The sequence below is a fragment of the Diplotaxodon limnothrissa genome, linkage group LG23, assembly GCF_057381915.1.
Source record: "Diplotaxodon limnothrissa isolate DT_005_m linkage group LG23, D_limnothrissa_male_GT1.1, whole genome shotgun sequence".
In the NCBI taxonomy this organism is placed as follows: Eukaryota; Metazoa; Chordata; class Actinopteri; order Cichliformes; family Cichlidae; genus Diplotaxodon; species Diplotaxodon limnothrissa.
In genome coordinates, this window is record NC_140617.1 from 10,807,110 (window position 1) to 10,829,318 (window position 22,209).

The window sequence follows — 22,209 nt, forward strand, 5'->3', positions numbered from 1 at the left end:
TTTATTAATCGCAACTCGAAATATATGTGTATATGTGTGTATATATGTGTAAAAATCGGGACAGATAGTGGTTTTTAACACACTTGTTTGTTTTATTTATTATTAATTGTGAGTACAAGCAGTACAAGCAGAACAGGGCTTCAAATAATTGTGAGGGATTTTTACTGAATGTTTTCCACCCGTTTAAATCTAGCACATTGTTTTATCCATATACATCTTCAAGTTCACAGAACATAGGCCTAATTCAACAGGCAAAATGTGGAGGCAGGAGTGGCCAGGTATCTGCGAGCAAGGCGGGCCAGCTGGCTGTGGGCTCCTGCATGAGCTGCCCACCACTGTAAGGGACAGTCCTCTAAGGCAGTGCAGGGCTCTGCTCTGTAGCGCTGTATGGCTCTGTCCTGCTGTACTTCCTCCTCTGACTCAGAGTCAGAGTCCATCTGCAGCAGGCTCAGCCTCTTCTTGGCTGGACCTTCTTCTGCAGTGTGTGATCTTCTAGGAGAGTCTTCATGCAGCATGCCTGCCAGTGTGGTCCACACTGCTTCTCTGTCAGTCTTGGGCACACTGCGTAGGTCTTTAAAACGTGGGTCCAGTGCAGTTGCGATCTGGAGCCATGCATAGTTGGTATGTTCCTGGCGGGAAGCAAGGTCTTCCTTAAACTTCTCTTTAAACCTCACCACATATGCAGGGTCCTCATCAGTTACTTCCATGACACGGCGCAGGTGGCAGAAGGCTGGTAGAACTACAGAGCAGGAGACGTAGGCCTCTCCTCCCAGCAGTTCAGTCACATATCTGCAGTGGAATACACACACACACACACACACACACACACACACACACACACACACACACACACACACACACACACACACACAGAGAGATAAGACAGCAAATTAAAAAAAGCTTTTTAATACTAGGTAATATTAATAAAATATTTGATTTCATTTATTTTTTAAATAAGACATTTTCATAATAACAAAACTGATTTAAGATGTATGTTTGATACATTTAATCTAAACCTACAATTATGGTCACAATGACAGGCTCACCTGCAGGGCTCTAGAAGTGTCTCCAGTCTCTGGAGTTTGTCCCACTCTGGAGGCGTCAGGAGGACAAGTTTATGCTTTTGTTTATCCAGAGTCGCGGTTACTGCAGTTTGGTTGCGGATCAAGCGCTTCACCATCTCCAGCGTGGAGTTCCAGCGCGTAGGCACGTCCTGGGCCAACGGCTCCTGCTTGCGCCCCAGTGACACCTGCTCTGCGTTCAGCTCTGCTGTGTTTGCTGGGCTGTGCTTAAAATGGCCAACAATTTTGCGGCATTTGGCCAGCGCAGTGACAAAGCCACTGTCTGCGAGACTCACTGTGATGCATCTCTGTAGAATGTGCGCGGTACACGGCATGTGATTGAATGGCATGATGCGAGCCGCGGCGATCATATTGCGCGCACTGTCCGTGCCTACTGTTGTCACCTTCTCCTCAATTCTCCACCTGCGAGCAACAGTCTGGAACTGCTCTGCACAAGCCTCCGCAAAGTGCCGCTCTTCCGTTTTCATTATAGTCAGCGCAAAGGATGTCAGACCCCAGGCTTCAGTGATTAAATGCGCAGTAACTCCCAGGTAATTGTCATTACTCAATGATGTCCAGTGGTCTCCTGTCAGAGCCACGCATTCTGTGTGAACTAAAGCCTCTTCTTTTTTCTTTTTCTCCGTTTCATACAGTTCGTGGATTCGAATTGTTATTGTGCTTCTCGCTGGGGGCTTGTAGGACGCGTCCTGAGATGCAACCTTTAAAACATCCGCAAAGCCCTTGTCCTCCACAATGCTTAGCGGTCTGCAGTCCTTTGCTATCCATTTGGCTATATTGTCGGTCAGTTTGTCCAAAGAAGACTTACCGAGTGGCCTGCGTTCACTAAGAGTGGTCTGACGCAGGCCGGGTGAAGCTGCTGCCCCGACAAACGCGTGTTTGGCATTAAGGTGGTATTTTAAGGTCGAATTTGAACGGTGAAATTGAAACTCTTTACTACAGTGAGTGCAAATTACAACGCGTTTGTTTATTGTCCCATCTATGTTCTTCTTGTATTTAAATTCCCCATCCAGAAGGCCATCCGCTTCCTGCTTCTCCATTTTCAGTGGCGCGGTAAACAAATCAAGTGGAATTATGGGAGCGACTTATCTGCGTGTTGCGCTAAATAGTTAAATATTCTAACGTAATTAATTCCAAAATTTAATTATCACAATTAACGCGTTAATTTCGACAGCTATAAATATAATATAATATAATATAATATAATATAATATATCATGTTGCTATTTAATGTTTTTTGTTCGTGTTGCAGCTGCTCTGTGAGCCAAGCTTTCGTTGTCTAAATTCAATGGCAATATATCTCTGCACCACACGATGGCGATAGATTCTCACAGACAGTCTGTGCTCTGCTTCCGCCACCAGTCATCTTTAAATCTTTTTTTTAATTCAATGAAACCTTTATTTAACTGTCCATCTCGCGGCATTACTTAAAAAAAAATCATATTTAAATACAAAGAAGATTAAATACATGAACGACAGTAAATTGATAAAATAAGAGCAAATAAATATATTTACAAATGATAGCAACATCAATGGAATAAAAGCATGAACAGCAGCAGAAGGAGAAAGAGGCCTGTATCTACATTATTACTCTGGCAGCTCTCAGTCTCCATACAGACAGGACACGTTGCAGCGTAATTGCAGACAGGTGCGTGGGCCTGAGCTCCGCCCAGGCAGAATGACGAGTGGAAGAAAGCAGCAACACAATAAACATATGTAGCCTTGCGGAGCCGGCCGGGCAGACACCGAGACAGAGTGCAAAGATTTTATACGTGACAACACACACAAAAAAAATCAGAATGTGTTTGTGATTTGGATTTTTATTTAAAGGTGAAACCTTTTTTCTTTTCTTGTTTTGCCAGATTAGACATTTTGATTCATTTCATTTAGTTTTTTTGTTTTACTTTGATGCTATAATAGATGTTTTTAAAATGTAGTCATATTTAATACTATATTGCAGGGGTGCCCAATCCCGGTCCTCGAGAGCTACCGTCCTGCAGCTTTTAGATGCATCCCTACTCCAACACAGCTGAATCAAATGAATGGCTTGTTATCAGGCCTTTGCCAAACACGATGGCATGCTGAAGAGGTAATCAAACCATTTGATTCAGCTGTGTTGGAGTAGGGATGCATCTAAAAGCTGCAGGATAGTAGCTCTCGAGGACTGGGATTGGGCAGCCCTGCTATATTGCATCATGGCAAAACAACAGTCTCCTCAAGCTGCTTTATACTGTAAGGTGAAAACACTACAGTAAAAGCCAGAAAACCCCAACAATCCAATGATCCCCTTTGAGCAAGCACTGGGCGACAGTGGGGAGGAAAAACTCCCTTTAGGAAGAAACCTCCGGCAGAACCAGGCTCAAGAAGGGGCGGCCATCTGCTGCGACCGGTTGGGGGTGGGTGGGCAATCTCAGTCCACGAGGGCCGGTGTCCCTGCAGGTTTTAGATGTGTCCTCGAACCAACACAGCTGATTTAAACGGCTAAATTAGCTCCTCAACATGTCCTGAAGTTCTCCAGAGGCCTGGTAACGAACTAATCATGTGATTCAGGTGTGTTGAGCCAAGGTGAGATCTAAAACCTGCAGGGACACCGGCCCTCGTGGACTGAGAATGCCCACCCATGATATAGGGAGACAAGATGAAGTATACTTCTAATGGCCTATTTTAGCAGTTAATTTTTAACAATCAACTGGTGGTAATCCATCATCAGAATTGAGGAAAGGTGGTGTTGATGGAGACTCTACAGGAGGATTCACTGGGGAAGCCATACCTGCACTTCTGCCAGGGTGTCTTGGACGTACCTGAATAAATGTAGTTTTCCCTGGAAGTGGACGAGGATTAATCTGAGACGGAGTCTCCTCAGAACATCTCCCCATCATGCTTCTATGGTCCAACGATGCCAGCTTTTGTCCTTTCTGTTTTTCTAATTTAAGCTGGAGTTGAGCGTCTTTCACTCTAGATTTTAGATGACCTATCTCTTTTTCTTCATTGGCAGCCTTTTGGATAATCTGGTTCAGTGGTCCAATGAGCTCCTCTCTTTGTCGGAATAAAGCGTACTCGGAAGACTTTACCATGTCATTGTACTGCTTTTTAAATGATTCCAGCTCCCGTGTTTTATCTAGTAAAGCTGCATCTAGATCCTTGCATCTGATACGTAGACAGTTCAGCTGTTTTTCAAGAAACTCCTTCGTTGTTCCAACAAAGGGGGTGCCTTCCACTCCGTCTACGTATTTCTTTTTTAAGTTGTGGAACATATCCCTAAATTCCACCTTTTCTTTTCCTCTCAAGGCATGTGGAAATGCGTTTTCAAAGGACAAAACGCACTGGCACAATTCCTCTTGGAAGTAGCGCTCTTTCTTCTCCAGCCAATTCACTTTGGATATAAATCTTTCCCGTTGCTTTTTTGTGGAGCGCAGTTTCTCTTCCAGCGCCACCTTTTCAGCCAGTGCCTGATTGTGTGCCGCTTTTACTTTGTGCCGGTCCACTGCTGTCTTTCTGTGGTTTTCCTGCTCTGTGCTTAGGGCCTTTTTGATGTCTTCAATTTTCTTTTTCAAAGAATCAACTTCGTCTTCAAGCATAGCCTTCATTTTCTTTTCCAAGGCCAGAGCTCTAATATTACTCTGGCATTTCTGCTTGATCGCCATATTCTGGGCCTTTTGGTCGTCTATCACTTTGCCCATTTGATCTGTCTCCTCTGTTAATTCTTTCATGTTTTTAACCATAAATTCATTTTCGTCTTGTAACTTAGTATTATGCAACAAAACACCGTCAATCCAACACTGCGAGGATTGACGTTCTTCCTCGCGTTCCTTAACCGCATTGACGGTCACACCTCTACTATTTTTTACTGCCGTCTGCAGCTTTTCTATTTTGGAGTCATACATGTTGATCACCTCTTCTAACTTCCTGTCTGCAGCATTTGCTTTGTTTTCCAGTTTTTTAGTATTTTCCTGGTAAAACTGCTGCATCTTATTTTTTTCCTCTTTGTGGCGTTTCAATAATAATTCAACAACTTGGCTGTTGTGAAATTGCTGACGTGCCACCTTTTCTTTCTCTGTTTCCAGCAGTCCTTGCAGGACTTGGACTTCGTCCTCGTGTTTTTCTTTAAGCTCAGCCAGAGTTTTCTCCGTCTCTGCGCGGAACTTTACCAGAGCTTCGTGGTCATCTTTTATCGAGTCCAACCTGTCTGCGATGTTTGTCCTGTCATCCAAGACCGAACCCAGCAGCTTATTATTCTGCAAAAGTTCATTGTTTTCTTTTGTTAGATCCTCGATCCGTTTCTTATTGACTGTATGCAGGTTTTTGAAGTAGTCAAGCTCAGTTTTGAGCTTTTCAACCTCGTCGATCATTGGCTGCAGTCTTTGCTCGAACTGTCTGGCATATGTTTCTTTTTCTTTTTCACTTTTTTTAACCATTGTTTTCGAGAAATTAACATTTCTGTCTTTGTTAGCTTTCGAACTCATTTCTGCTTTTTTATGTGCTGTATCACTCCAACAAAACGATAGCTTAATGAATTCCCTTTGACAGCTGTCCTCTATTTATAGACTTGAACATCAAAGGATGAAAGGACTGTCACTATGACATCACCACGTTCTGTGACGTAACAGGGCTTTGGAGCGTGATGTCACGGGGGTGGGCGTGGAAAGGATTTTGGGGGTCTAAACAAAGCGTGTCTTTTTTTTAAAACTTTATTTAACAAACAATGAGTATACAACATACGAACAGATGAAGTATACAACAGAACATGAACACAAAAAGCCAAGGGTGAAAGAAAAAGGTAACAATTATAAGAATACACGCAAAAATTCACATACATATATTGTTGTGAGAGCCTTTTTGTTGGTGCAGTCTGATATTGATTGTATGTGCATGTGCACATCCTTAAAATAATGACAGAAATATGGTGTTTTGTTAGTAAACTTACATTTATGGATAAAAAAATTTAGCTAAAAGTATTAAGAAATTTATCATAAAAAACATTTCTCATACTTCTTGGGGAACTTAAAGAAACAGAATAAAACATTTTCCCATCGTAAAGAAAACTCCCTTAAAATATGGACAATAACAAAGCTGCTAAATTCCTTCCAGAATCTCTGTGTAAAAGAACAGTACCAAAAAAGATGTGTCACCGTTTCTGGATGATCCCCACAGAAAGTACAATTAGTATTTATGTCCCTTTTAAATTTGACCATGTAGTGACTGGCTGGATAACATGTATGTCGAATTTTAAAAGAGACTTCTTTCACCTTATTTACAATCAAATATTTATGGGGGACCATCCAGACTGTCTTCCGCTTGATATCTGGAACACTGATTGGAAAATTATATAGTGCAATAAAGTCGTTGTAAGTAAGTAGTTGTCCCTCTTTACTAACCAGCTGAGCCACCAATAGGATCCCATTTTGGAGCCAAGTTTCCAGGAAAAGTGATTTATTTTTCTATAAAATATCTCTGTTGTTCCAGATAAGGTATTTGTGAGGTGAGAAGTTGTGTTTATAAATGAGGGTCCACGCTAAGAGGACCTGCTTATGGAAGGATGAAAGCTTTACAGGGACTTTCTCAACATTGTAATTACAATTTCAAATAAAAGTAAAGCCACCAAAACGAGAGAAAATGTGGTATGGTATAAAGTTCCAGATAGAGGTAGGGTTTTAAGAAAATGTTTGGCCCAATTAATTTTGAAAGTGTTATTTAAAGTAGAAAAGTCTAAGACGTTAAGCCCACCTGATTCGTACTTATTCATCACAACAGTTTTTCTAATATAGTGCGTACGGTTTTTCCATATAAAATTAAAGAGCATACGGTCAATATCTTTACTACTTTTCTTATCCAGATGTAAGGAGAGAGCAGCATATGTTCATCGGGATATCCCTTCAGCTTTAGTAATTAACACTCTACCTTTCAAAGACAAGTCCCTTGTTCCAAGATGGCGCCGCCGCGTATGGATGCCCCGGTGCTTCAGTGCGTTACTTCTGTTTTGTTTTTGTGCATAACTTCTGTGTCTGGGCACTCCTCTGGATATTCTTACACTAGAGAAGAGCTTCTTAACTACAGGACTACAACACCTGTGGATTTACTTCCAATATTTGTCGCATCTGCGGCAGATTTACTGCAGACTCTGATCAGGAAAGTGAGACGCCGAAAGCGAGGAAAGCGAGCCGGCGCACTCGTGCGTCTGAGGAGACGCGGACTGCGAACTGCTCTTCCTGGGATCTTCCTTTCCAACGTACGCTCACTCAGGAATGAGATGGACGAGCTGGCCCTGATGAGAAGCATGAACAGAGACGTTGCCTCCTCCTGTGTCTTGTGTTTTACGGAGTCGTGGCTCTGTGAGGACATCCCGGACAGCGCGCTCAAGCTGGAGGGCTTTCATCTGCTGCGCGCGGACCGGCAGGCCTCTCTCTCTGGTAAGACCACAGGTGGACGTGTCTGCTTCTACATTAATAGTAGCTGGTGCACAGATGTAACAGTGATTGCTCAGCACTGCTCTTCCTCTCTGGAATACCTTTTTATTCACTGCAAACCGTTTTATTCTCCGCGGGAGTTTGTTTCATTCATCTTGGCCGCTGTTTACATCCCGCCAGATGCGGATGCGCAGGCAGCTCAGTGCGCACTCGCGGAGCAGATACTGCACATGGAGCGGACATTCCCGGACTCTCTCATCATTGCTCTTGGGGACTTTTACAACACCCCCCTCCTCACCCCACACAAAAGAGGATTTCACACCACCTCCTCCCACCACAACCCTTCATATTCATGAAGCAGATGCGAGGAAGCAGTTTAAGAGTCTGAATGCTCGGAAAGCTCCCGGCCCAGACGGTGTGTCTCGTCTACTGGACGCAGCCGGAGGGTTCACTTGGTTGTTTGCTCTCAATAGAAGCTGAGCGCGTCTCCGTGTCTGTGCTGGTAAACGATACTGAGTCCCAGTGCTCAGTAAACTGTACACCTGACCGTTATTCTCCCACTGAATCCGGTGTGTCCACGGTCCAACACGTGCTCAACACGATGGTGCTGACCGGTGCCCAAACACACCAGAACACCAAATAAGTAAAATAACACAAACACGAACTTCTCCATGGCTCGTCGGGATGGCAACTGCTCCAAAAGTGACACATGAAATAGGCTGACATTTGAGTTTGACACGGGAGGTGAGGGGGTGTTTTGAATATGCTTGACTCCGTCACGAGGTTGCGCACAGCATCACCGGCAAGGGGGCTTGGTTTGAGAGGTTTTTGGCATCTGTGATGTGATTTACAACCATCCACCCATGTACAGCAAGAAGCCGCACTCACAACCGTGGGCATCAGCAAGTTGGTGAAATTTAAACAAAACAAAACAGCATTCCATCTGAAACTCTCTTATTGTACCCAAAATACAAATTTTAGTGATTACATGTGGCTTCATTAATTATGTTCAAACGGATGAATACATAACGCAAGTAATAACTTTATGATCAGTCAGTGAATGAAGGAGCTCAAGAGTGCAAATATAGTTGCAATAAAGTGACAAATATGCCCTTTTATGTCAAACAAAGACCGAAATAAGTGGCATCAGTGTGAGGATGAGAATGAGCGATCCAACCTCACACTGCAGATATCAGGGCAAAGCACAGTGGAGGGGTTGCAGTCTGCGCGCACAAGAAGGCTAACAACGCTGTGAGTGACGGAATCCACCCAAACTGAGGAACAGCTTGTTCCCCAGAGCTGAAGCCTGCACTGTTTGCACTATAATATAATATAATATAATATAATATAATATAATATAATATAAACATATATAAATAAAACCACTTTTTTTTTTTTACGTTAGTAATTCCTTTTGTGCATAATTTTATATTATTGTTAATAATAAATGAATTAAAGCAACAAAACAACCTGAAGAGCCGGTTCGGAGCCGAAAGAGCCGGCACTTTTTAGTGAGCCAAACCGAAAGTGCCGGATCTCTAAAAAGAGCCAGAAATCCCATCACTAGGATATGTGATTTTGGTCACATCGCACATCCCTACTCTGAGGTCATAGCAAATTAAAACAAATGAAATATTTCACTGGAGCTTTAGATCCCTCTCTGTCCACAACAGAGGAAAAACAAGGCACCAGTGAAGGATCACTCTGCTGTGCTCTGGTCATATTCAAGCTCTGATTAATGTCCTCAGGAATCATTTCAGGGACGTCACATGTGGAGATTTTTACAGAATCAACACGAAAGAGTCGTCTTCATCAAGCGTAGCCATAAACGACCCCGACAAATCCACAATCTCACCCATTTTACGAGCCTGAGCACGAGTAATTGCGCACGCAGGAAACACCTCTGAAGCAGTGGAGCCTGAGTCAGCAGCAAGGGCAGGAACATCAACAACTTCTGGCGGGGGAAAAACATGCCCACCAGCTAGATCATTACCAAGAATGAAGGAAACTCCTTCGATTGGTAATCGCTGGCGCACGGCGACTTTAACGTAGCCCGACACTAACGGCGAATGCACCCATATGCAGAGGGGCTTTGGTGACACTCATTTTTATTCCCCACACTACTATGTCGGAACCACAGGATGTTTTTTCCGACAAAGGCAGCACAGATTCTAGTAAGAATGAGTGGTACGCACCCGTATCTCTAAGAATCGTGACTGGCATTTTATCATTTTCTTCACCCGTCAACGAAACAAAGCCGCATGACACAACTGCGGATCAATGTCAGTTTTCGGGTTTTGTTCAGCCTCCGCGTGCACCTTTGGCGAGCAAGCGGTTTTAATCAAACCCACGCCTGCGGGGAATTTAGTGCCCCTCGCTTCTTTTCTTTTTAATACTGGACACGCAGCAATCAAATGTCCTGAGTCGTGACAATAAAAACATTCTCGACCGTTTGATCTAGCAATGAACGCTGATACATTTTTACGCACTGCTCGTGGTGACTTTTTTCGTTCAGAGAAATTTTCCTGAAACGAATTCTGTGCACAGAACACACTTTTGTGCGTTAAAACAAACTCGTCAGCCAGGAGTGCCGCGTTAGTGAGAGACGACACCTTTTGTTCGTTTAAATAAGTCACGATGCGTTCCGGCAAACACTTTTTAAACTCCTCCAGCAAAATAAGAGTTTAACTCTTCCACTGTTTTAACTTTACATGAACAACACCATTTCTCAAACAACACATTCTTTTCTCGCGCAAACTCAACAAAAGTCTGGTTAGCAGTTTTATTAAGATTCCTAAATTTCTGCCGATATGCTTCAGGGACAAGTTCATACGCCTGCAGCACAGTTTTCTTAAGAGTTTCATAATCTAAACTCTGCTCAATAGACAGGCTTGAACACACTTCTTGGGCTTTTTCCACAAGCTTACATTGGAGTAAGAGGGACCAAAACTCTTTCGGCCACTACCTATAACTATAACTAAACTAAAACACAAGCGGTTCATTAAAAGACATGAGGGTTTTTTTTAAACTTTATTATTGCTCAGTAATAAGACAAAAGTATTTATTACCTGAGTACGAGATTCATAAAAATACACCATAGCCATGCATTAGTTTAGTTTGTTTATTTTTAGCAAATGCATTTTGCAATTTAGAATAAATCTGCATTCATGTGCAAAATGTAGCATTTCCCAATGAGATTGAGAACATGCAGTGCCCTCACAGAAAGGGCCAAACAATTTCAACAACAGTGAGAGGTTCTGAATCGAGGTGTTTTAAATTGTAAGGTAAAAACCTTACAAAATTAAAGCTCCAACCCAAACAATCCCCCACGAGCAAGCACTTGGCAACAGTGGGGAGGAAAAACTCCCTTTCAACAGGAAGAAACCTCCAGCAGAACCAGGCTCAGAGAGGGTCAGCCATCTGCCGCGACCTGTTTGGATGGGGCTGATGCGAGACAGAACCAACACTGTAGGATTTTAAAATTGTTGAAATCTTGTGAATTGTATATATCATAGTCGAAATCATAGCCTGATTTTGACTATGATTTTGTAGGGAAACAATGTTTTCAAAAATTTCCCAAAACAACAACAGTTCCTAGTGGTCTTTGAAGAGGATTGTTCAGATGAATTGTTGTTATTATTCTCCTTAACAACAAAAACCTTAATCCTCTTCTCCTTCATCCTGTTCACTTCAGATATCAACATTCTTGCTACATTATCTTCAAAGTTTAACTGCCTGAATTCCATGGCAGTCTGTACCATCAGTTTAGACTTATATGTCTTCTTTAGACTCTTATAAACGGCTCTAACAAGTTTGTCTAAAGATTTTGGAAGTTGTGCGGGTAGTTTACCCACAGCCATTTCAATGACGTTTTCTAAAATGGCAAAAATGTTGACCTGCTTTGTTGCTGTGCCTGTCTTTAAGGCGACCATGTTGTTCAGCCTAACAAGAAACTGAATTATAAAGTTTCTTTCTTTAGTTTCTTGTGTCCTTTGCCCTGGACTGGGGATCTGTTCTTCAGACGTTTCAGCAGGACTGGTCTGATTTTCCCAAACAACAGAACCCTTTATCCTTTTCTCCTTTACCTTATTCATCTCTGATATTAAAATTCTTGAGACATTTTCTTCAAATGTTGACTGACGAAATACAATGAAAAATCGTAGCAAGTCCTTGGAGTCGTACATCTTGTGCAGTCCACGGAAAACAGACTTAACCACCCTGTTTATAGATGTTGGCAGTTCTGCAGGTAATTTTCCTGCAGTTTTTTCTGTGACTGTTTTGATGAGTGAAAACATGTCGATGGGTTTTATGACTAATTTAGTTTTTGTTGTAATGGTGTTTGAAAGCTTTACAACAAACTGAACGATAAAGTTTTTTTCATCCATTTCTCGTCTCTCTGCCCGTGTACGGGTCATAAAGACGGATTTGAAGAGAAGTGTCTGCATCTCCTCTTCAGATATTTCTATGGGCCTGGTTTCCTGTGGACTGTCTGCTTTAAAGGAATCCATTTGAGTTTTTTTCTGTGCTGTTCTCTGATCCCGTTACTAGTGTCTGTAATAACTTTTGTTTCTAATGTCTCTGCAAAGCAAACCATCGGTGTCGAATTGTGCGATACAAATAAACTTGCCTTGCCTCCGCCCCTATTTATGAGCTGGTAGGACCAGATCAAAGCTGAAAATGTATCACGTGACACCGACGTCAGCTCTGGAGTGTGATGTCACAGCAGGGTGTAGCGACTGTTTTTATGTGTTGTCGTTAGCAACAAGGACGGTAAAACCATCGTGTACGCTTGTTTATTTCCCTTTCACAATAAAGCTCAAGATCCTGTTGAGACTTTTCAAAATAAACTGAATGACGTGAAAGAGTGTTTACGGATGAGTATGGGCTCAAATTGTGGTCATAAATATGTTGTACTTGTAAAAAAGATTTGTATGTGTAAAAAAGATTTGTGTGTGGACTTAGCCAAAAAAGTACATGTGAAACTCGAAGCGGCAACCTTCCGATTACAAGGCGAACTCCCAACTCTTGAACCACGACCGCCCCACAAATAATTAACAAAATATTTATGACCACAATTTGAGCCCATAGATGAGAAGCAAAAAAGAGCCGCCAGGTGCTAAAAATAAACCTTAGACTCAAACGTTAGAACAGGCCTTTCCCCGCAGCACGCCGTTGAATAAATACTCACGAAGAAAACGGCGGCCGTTACAACTTATGTATCGTTTCATGCATCGGTTAAAACACTCAACTCCAGGTACACGATGCCCAGCTGAGTCGAGCTGCCCGAGATTCACAGAATTTACAGAAAATGTTACATTTTTGTGATTTCTATCGTTATCGGGGCTATAGATGCTTATATTGGGATATGTGATTTTGGTCACATCGCACAGCCCTACTCTGAGGTCATAGCAAATTAGAACAAATGAAATATTTCACTGGAGCTTTAGATCCCTCTCTGTCCACAACAGAGGAAAAACAAGGCACCAGTGAAGGATCACCCTGCTGTGCTCTGGTCATATTCAAGCTCTGATTAATGTCCTCAGGAATCATTTCAGGGACGTCACATGTGGAGATTTTTTACAGAATCAATGGGTGACACGAAAGAGTCGTCTTCATCAAGCGTAGCCATAAACGACCCCGACAAATCCACAATCTCACCCATTTTACGAGCCTGAGCACGAGTAATTGCGCACGCAGGAAACACCTCTGAAGCAGTGGAGCCCGAGTCAGCAGCAAGGGCAGGAACATCAACAACTTCTGGCGGGGGAAAAACATGCCCACCAGCTAGATCATTACCAAGAATGAAGGAAACTCCTTCGATTGGTAATCGCTGGCGCACGGCGACTTTAACGTAGCCCGACACTAACGGCGAATGCACCCATATGCAGAGGGGCTTTGGTGACACTCATTTTTATTCCCCACACTACTATGTCGGAACCACAGGATGTTTTTTCCGACAAAGGCAGCACAGATTCTATTAAGAATGAGTGGTACGCACCCGTATCTCTAAGAATCGTGACTGGCACTTTATCATTTTCTTCACCCGTCAACGAAACAAAGCCGCATGACACAACTGCGGATCAATGTCAGTTTTCGGGTTTTGTTCAGCCTCCGCGTGCACCTTTGGCGAGCAAGCGGTTTTAATCAAACCCACGCCTGCGGGGAATTTAGTGCCCCTCGCTTCTTTTCTTTTTAATACTGGACACGCAGCAATCAAATGTCCTGAGTCGTGACAATAAAAACATTCTCGACCGTTTGATCTAGCAATGAACGCTGATACATTTTTACGCACTGCTCGTGGTGACTTTTTTCGTTGAGAGAAATTTTCCTGAAACGAATTCTGTGCACAGAACACACTTTTGTGCGTTAAAACAAACTCGTCAGCCAGGAGTGCCGCGTTAGTGAGAGACGACACCTTTTGTTCGTTTAAATAAGTCACGATGCGTTCCGGCAAACACTTTTTAAACTCCTCCAGCAAAATAAGAGTTTAACTCTTCCACTGTTTTAACTTTACATGAACAACACCATTTCTCAAACAACACATTCTTTTCTCGCGCAAACTCAACAAAAGTCTGGTTAGCAGTTTTATTAAGATTCCTAAATTTCTGCCGATATGCTTCAGGGACAAGTTCATACGCCTGCAGCACAGTTTTCTTAAGAGTTTCATAATCTAAACTCTGCTCAATAGACAGGCTTGAACACACTTCTTGGGCTTTTTCCACAAGCTTACATTGGAGTAAGAGGGACCAAAACTCTTTCGGCCACTACCTATAACTATAACTAAACTAAAACACAAGCGGTTCATTAAAAGACATGAGGGTTTTTTTTAAACTTTATTATTGCTCAGTAATAAGACAAAAGTATTTATTACCTGAGTACGAGATTCATAAAAATACACCATAGCCATGCATTAGTTTAGTTTGTTTATTTTTAGCAAATGCATTTTGCAATTTAGAATAAATCTGCATTCATGTGCAAAATGTAGCATTTCCCAATGAGATTGAGAACATGCAGTGCCCTCACAGAAAGGGCCAAACAATTTCAACAACAGTGAGAGGTTCTGAATCGAGGTGTTTTAAATTGTAAGGTAAAAACCTTACAAAATTAAAGCTCCAACCCAAACAATCCCCCACGAGCAAGCACTTGGCAACAGTGGGGAGGAAAAACTCCCTTTCAACAGGAAGAAACCTCCAGCAGAACCAGGCTCAGAGAGGGTCAGCCATCTGCCGCGACCTGTTTGGATGGGGCTGATGCGAGACAGAACCAACACTGTAGGATTTTAAAATTGTTGAAATCTTGTGAATTGTATATATCATAGTCGAAATCATAGCCTGATTTCGACTATGATTTAGTAGGGAAACAATGTTTTCAAAAATTTCCCAAAAGAACAACAGTTCTGTCAGCGGATTTTTGTTTTTAAAGGTTTTATTATTCATATAATAATCAGCTAAGAGTGTTTACATTTCTGTTCTGTACTCAACCAGCTGCATATTTTAATTGCTGGCTCTCTACTCTGTAACGGAAACTGTTTGCCTTCACATTATCTGTCAGCAGCAGGAAACCGCCACCCAAGAGTAAGAAACGACCTTGTGGAGGATACAAAGTTCTTGAGAAATCATACCTGCTTGCTTGACAAGATAAGCATGATATTTCCTTTTTTGTATGCTTCCTGCTTTGTATAAATAAAGGCAGACTGCAACAGGGAAGTGTGTGAATCTCTTTTGAGGTTTCACCCGTGCACATTAAACTGCTGAAGTGTCTGAGTGTTATTTCATTACATCTGAGTGCTTGATAAAAGAATCCCTTAACAAGTTCCTAGTGGTCTTTGAAGAGGATTGTTCAGATGAATTGTTGTTATTCTCCTTAACAACAAAAACCTTAATCCTCTTCTCCTTCATCTTGTTCACTTCAGATATCACCGTTCTTGCTATATTATCTTCAAAGTTTAACTGCCTGAATTCCATGGCAGTCTGTACCATCATTTTAGACTTATATGTCTTCTTTAGACTCTTATAAACGGCTCTAACAAGTTTGTATGAGGGGCCGTACAAGCCAAAATTTATTCTTTCACTCTCACATACATACATTCTTCTTTCACACATATTTTCACTCTCACATACATATATTTTCATTCTCACACACATATATTCTTCTTTCACATACATATACTTTCACTCTCATGTTGTTTTATTTTAATTTTTATATTTAGATATTTTTATTCTCATGTTTACACATATTTAACACACACATTGCAATATTATGCTCTCTTATACATGTATTTTAATCTACATATTTACACATTTGCACTCTAACATACATGCATTTTCATTTATGCATTCCTACATTTTGCTCTCATTTACATGCATTCAAAATGCATTTAATCTTACAAATAATATATGTATGTAAGAAGAGAATGCATACATATCTGAAGAAAATATATGTATGCAAGAGAATAATGTATGTGAATGAAAGAGTATAGTGGAAACGGAAGGAGTTTAATGGAAACGGAAGGCTGGGTGTCTGTACCGCTGTGATTGGCTGAGAAGCACGCGCGGGTCACTTTCAAGTGTCTGACAGCATGGAGGGGGGAGAAGAAACTCGAGTTCTTCAGCAAGCTGTCGGGTTGTTAAGAAATATTTTATCATCTCCTGAAACGGTCACATCGTTGTCCTCGTCACTTGATCGAGATCGGACGGGCTCAACTGCACCCAGTGTTACCCACAGCACGGTGGAAAGTGAGATGAGGGAACTTTTTAGACCAGCTAACACCCGGGTATCTTCAACGAGTCAAGTAGCTACACGGAGTTCGACTGGAGTGGGGCAGTCTTTGCGATATCAGACCCAGAAACACTTTGGCAACTGGAACTGCAGATCAAGGAAAAGGTAAGAACAAAACAGTTTGCCACTTAACTATACAACTGCGAAATACAAAATACGAAATGTGCTTTGCTGATTTAGCAACGCACTTTGTTACCCTTATAATTTTTTATCCCTAGCTAATTTATTCAGCAGCATCCACATTAAAAACAGTAAAGACCGTGGCATTTATTTCAATATTAGTGGCTGTTTGTACTTGTGACCCGAGTGTAAGTTGATGCTTACTTTAAGATTATTTATATTAAATCTTCTTTATTAATGTGGGAGGTGCAGCTACATTATTCACTGATGTAGCTACCACCTCCTGCTAAATAAAAGGTTGGGTTAATTTTCTTGTTGTTTTTGTTTAGTTTTGTATTTATTTATTTATTTATTTATTTATTTTTTGGGGTAGAATTTTAATCTTGCTAGAAGACATCAATCCAACTCTGTGTTGTGAGTGGATCAATATCTGTACCACTGTAGAGGTAGATAAACATGGATGCCAAGTCATGCCTTCAGTCCAGTTTCTAAAGTGTATGAAATAAGAAAAAAAGAAATATGATCGGTGTCTTTTTTGTTCTTTAGTCAAAGTAAAAAGTAATAGCAAATGTTTCTTTGTATGCCTCTTTGTAGGCGTATTTCATTTTAAAGAGCAGTAAAATAAATCCTCATGCAGTTTATTTTTTGAGCTTTTGTGATTGAAGGGGCCGCACTGTAGTTGAACTGGAGCTCTTAGATTTTCTTTCATTGTACTATATATATATATATATATATATATATATATATATATATTTATTCAAGCGTCAGTGAATTATAATGGTCAAACCCCAAAACATTTTCTATTTTACGTACATTTTCCATTTTTTTTCAAAGGCAATTTATAAGCATGCTATTACTTTATGCATTTTTTTTCTTTCAAATTATGTTTCTGTTATTTGTGTTTGCTATTATACTCAACTCTTACATGCACGAGCAACTTTAAACATATTCAAGTGGGCTAAATGGCTAGCTGCGATACTGTTTTTTTAATATAAACTGTGTAACATTTTATTTTATTTATAAAAGCTTAGCAACAGTTTAACGTGTAAGCTGGTCACTACCAAGTGACATTAGCAACTTTCTTAAGGAACTGATAGTGTCTAAGTATAGGTAAATAAAACAAAGGATACATAAATCTGAATATAGTTTCTGTTTTGTTTTATAGGGCCAAGACACATTATCATGATACTTTCAACAAAGTTGTCATCCTTCTTCCACGGCCATCAAGCAGTGTTGTTGTCAAGCATCGCACAAAACAACATTTACATGAACAAGGGCATATATTGAATGGATTTGAATTCCAAAAATCCTGGGACCAGAAAACTGTCTCTGAACAAATAAGGGACGCCTTTGGAGATAAACTTTCTATTGATGTAAGGTAGGTTGTGCTAGCAGTCGAAACCTAATACGACACAGCTTTTGTCAGTAGTCTTTTCGATATCTAGGCATTTCAAAGCTTTACATAACGATTTAAGTCAGAGAACAGGTAGACATGAATCAGTAAACTAAACTAAAAGAACCAAATCAGTTATCCTTTCTTGAACACTCCATTTTTGGCATACTTTTTTGACATTTGTATAAAGTTTACTTCTGTTACTACTGGTTTAAGTCTGATTCAAAGAGGAAAACAAGATTAGCTCTAAAAAAGTTATTGGAACATTTTTGCTGTTTTGGATTTTAAACATTTTACAACTTAACTGTTTTCCAGCCTGGAGTTTCTGATGGCTTGTGGCAACAGACTGATTGCGCCCAAACTGCGAGCAGGACAGGCGCTGGATGCAAATCTCATACATAAAATTTATAAATCGAGAGCCCTATACATCAGACCATCAAAACCAATTTTGGTACATTATTTGACTTTTAAATGAATCTACATAGCACTGTACAGTAATAATATGAAGACCAGAAATTGGTGCATAAACAACCTTTGAACTTTCTCATCTCTGTTCTTTTTAAACTTGCCTTTCACCTTTTGTAGTTGGATAGAATAGTACCAAGTTAATGTTCCTTTTTAAAAATGTTAATCCTAAGCTCTGGTATTGACTAAATTTACAGCTGCTCTGTTGGGCTGTTTGTGAATTATAGAACGTAAGACTACTGCTGTTCAGGAGATGTGTTACAATTTTGTCTGCCTAGTATGTCAAAGTAATTGTGAGAAAGATCTATTAACTCTTGAAATTTCTCACCCTATGGTAGCTGGGATAGGCTCCAACCACCCCACCTCTGATAAGAATAAGCAGAAGAGGTTGGATATATGGTATTTAATGTTCAAATTCAATATATGTGAATTATTATAATTATTATTTTATTTCTAAGGATGATATTACAAGCTACAGCAGTGAGGAAAACTGTGAAGAAAACCCTGTTTCATCAAGGCAGCTGCGCTCATCATCTTCAGACAGTTTTGCCAGTTCAACAGCTGCCTTCCAACCAATCTCTGCTCCGACGCAATCTCCTGCCTCATCAGTTTGTAATGGAACATTATTAACGGAAACTCCTGCCTTGACCCATGAAAGTAGTATCTCACACAAGTACAGCAGCGCTTCAACAAACATTTCCTTCAGCCAGTTACCAGTGTCTTCATTGGAAATCTACCCTTCCACTAGTCAGCCTTCTACCTCATCATCTGCATCTTTAAGTGATCCAGTTCTGGTCCTGACGTGCCGAAATACCTCAAGCTCACCCTACCAGACCAGGAATCCAGAGAATCATTGTTCAGCATTACCCTGTACATCAACACACAGTCAATCTGTAAACTACGATAACTACCTTTCAATCATGACTCCACTATCTGACATGTCTTCTGATGATGAGGAACTTAACCAGGCTATACTAGCAAGCCTGCAGAGCGAAAGGTTAGTTTCAAATACAAATGTTTTACAGTAGCCAATTAAACACACCATATTTGTTGCAATCCAATACTGTAACCAGTGTTGTGAAGGAGTGTAATCCATCCTCAGATATTTATATGCATATATGATATTTATATTTGCTGTTAACAAAACAGTTTTTTGAATAATGTCTACAGAGTCAAATGATAATGCTGTAATGCTGGCAAATTTTATTTTATTTGAAATAGGCAGCGAATTTTTAACAGCCTATCTGACAATGAAATGAAATTTACTTATTGTGCATTGAAACTATTTTTCTTTGCTCTAGTGCTTTCTAGTTCTCCAAAACATATAAACAATATAAAAAGCCACTGAGCAATATACTCCTTTGTACATTTTGCTTATGATTATGATAATTTCCTTTAGGGATTAATAAAGTATGCTGATTCTGATTTTGACAAAACTTTGTATGTCCTTGTAGCCCTTGTATGTGAATGTTTTTACTGATGTTCTTTTCAATATTTTTTCTTTTTTTTTTCTTTTCTTTTTTTTAATCCTACAGGACTTCAAGTTGTTTGGTATCAGCAAAAGATATTTTGGAGGAACTTTCTGCAAAAGTAAACCAACAGAAGAAATGCAAGTTCAACATTAATAGATCAACAGTCCTGGATGGAGCAATTAGAGGTTTTAAACGAGCAACATATGATCCATGCCACACAATTTCTGTCAGGTTTTCTGACGATATGGGAGTACCTGAAGAGGCTGTTGACTTGGGTGGACCAAGAAGAGAATTTCTAAGACTTCTGATCGAAGCTTTGCCCCTGTCTCCAATGTTTGAGGGTGAAGAAGGCAAAATGAACTTGGCGCTTGATAGTGCTGGTATGTATTGATTTTAGGCTGATATCCCTGGAGTAATGCAATAAAAAAATCATTTTTATGAAGTTCTTGTCAAGCGCTTTCATGCATCTATTGACATGTAATGTTTTTCATTATTTCTAGCCATGAGGGAGGACAGGTACTTCATTGCAGGCAGAGCCATTGCAGTAAGCCTTGTACATGGTGGTCCACCAGCAGGCTTTCTGTCCCCAACACTCTTCTCTTGCCTTGTTGATGGCCCAGATTTGGCTAAACCAGTTTTAGAAGATGTTGCCGATAGTGACCTGCGTGAAAAAATTAAAAGGGTAAAACTGATTTGTCAGTTGTTGGATAATGTTTTAGTATTGTGTGCATTTCGTTCTACTCCATGTATTAATTGGGGCCCATTAATTTTTTATTTTTTTATTTGAAGGTTAAAGAGTGTAAATCCTTTGAAGATCTGATAGTAGCAACTGAGCCACTTCAGGAATACTTAGCCAATGCTGGCTGCCTGAGGCCGCTACGGAGGCTGGAAGACAAGGATCTGCTTATACATGACATTATCATGTTCCAAGTAATACACAGAGTCCGTGGTCCATCTGAAAGGTATGTATGTATGTATTTATTGTTGTCCAATAAGTAACTCAAACCCATGCAGATTGCCTTGTATTCTGGGAATTTTGTGTGGCATTTCTTTATGTGTAGGTACACCATGCCTCCAAAGGTGACAGCATCACATGAAAAATGCAGATTTGGGACATACACTTTTGATGATGTGAATAATCTGAAGTAAAAATTATTGTATATATAAATTCATATGTTTTAGATTATACTTCTTGGATCCATTCATTTTTGATGTGATTTGTGATTTTAAAGGTAATTCTGATTATCATTTAGATTTCAGGATGGACTATGGACACTTGAGGTGCTGGACAAAATCCAAGCTCACCCAGAGAGTTTTCGCACCCTTCTATGCTGGTCACCTTCAGTGCTTACAGCTGACCTTCTTGACAGCCTCTTTACCATCTGCCTTTCTCCAGCTGAGAGCAATAAAAGGCATGCTGAAGCAGTTGTCATTAGTTTCTGGAGAGACTACCTAACAGATGCAGAAGGTAAATTTAGCGTTTTAAGCATTGTGTGTTCAATTTATAATGCAGTGCATCTTTTCATTGAATCAGTTAAAAGTAGAAATGCTTGCTGTGTTTTTTGTCTTTAATGCCATTTTTGACAGTATTGCTTTTCCTTTAGATCAAGACGGAACACAGAAGCTGGGGACAATTCTTGCCTTCGCCACTGGAGCCAACACTGTTCCACCAATTGGCTTCTCTCCACAACCGTCCATTGAATTTCTTCACCAAGAGCCTGATGCACAAACCATGTCTAAACTACCCATTGCAAACACGTGCATCAATTGTTTAAAGTTACCACTTCATACCTCTTACAAAGACTTTCAGGAGAATATGGACTTTGCATTAGGTAATACACATGGTTTTGGAATAGCTTAATTCCTGGTCAGGTTAGTATGCTAATCTGAGTTTTGCACTCAGTTAAATTAATGAGTGTCGACCATTAAGTAATTCTAAGGGTGGGGGTGGGGGGGTTGTTTTGAATATCATTGCATTTTCTTTCCCAGAAATCAAACAAATGTTCAAAATGTTCCACCTAAAACACCAATTAACACACTTGAGACCAAGCTGAATTTACTTTATGTTGCCATATTTCATATTTCACCCACCTATTTTGTGATTGGAGGCTCTGTTTTTGCATTGACCTTTTAACAAATGTTCATTTGCTTCAAGTCTTTTTGCTTGTTAGGGTACCATTCTACAAGTATACAATAGTTATATATACTAACATAATTCAATAATAATTTTTTCATTGCATTAATTTATGTGCATTGTGATTATTTTTGTTTTCTAGCTTTGTACTTGTTTGTTGCTTTTATTCTCTGGTGTTCTTCAATATTGTTTATCTGACACTTCTATTCTATTTGATCAGTGATCCATGTTTGATGTATTTACTGACTGTATTAATGTTAATGTTATCAGTTTGAGTCATCTTGTTCCAAGACAATACATCTGGTGATTGTGATGACCAAAAACCTCAATAAAATGTGGTTGCACAAATTTATTTTTTCTTTTA

At 40.3% G+C, this 22,209-nt stretch overlaps 2 protein-coding genes across 2 annotated transcripts; one reads left to right on the forward strand and one right to left on the reverse strand.

The window, feature by feature from the left end:
* Positions 1–239: 239 nt before the first annotated feature.
* On the reverse strand, positions 240–2,119 carry LOC146607586 (E3 SUMO-protein ligase ZBED1-like). The gene is made up of 2 exons (XM_085348610.1): positions 1,047–2,119; positions 240–789 (listed from the first exon to the last, which is right to left on the reverse strand). Exons 1-2 carry the CDS (start codon positions 2,117–2,119, stop codon positions 240–242), a joined length of 1,623 nt encoding a protein of 540 aa, XP_085204736.1.
* A 13,942-nt stretch (positions 2,120–16,061) lies between these two features.
* LOC146607587 (uncharacterized) lies at positions 16,062–21,572 on the forward strand. Its single transcript, XM_085348432.1, has 9 exons — positions 16,062–16,366; positions 17,547–17,759; positions 18,090–18,225; positions 18,698–19,236; positions 19,775–20,091; positions 20,212–20,393; positions 20,501–20,673; positions 20,965–21,179; positions 21,316–21,572. The coding sequence occupies exons 1-9, from the start codon at positions 16,062–16,064 to the stop codon at positions 21,570–21,572; spliced, it is 2,337 nt and encodes a 778-aa protein (XP_085204558.1).
* Positions 21,573–22,209: the final 637 nt, after the last annotated feature.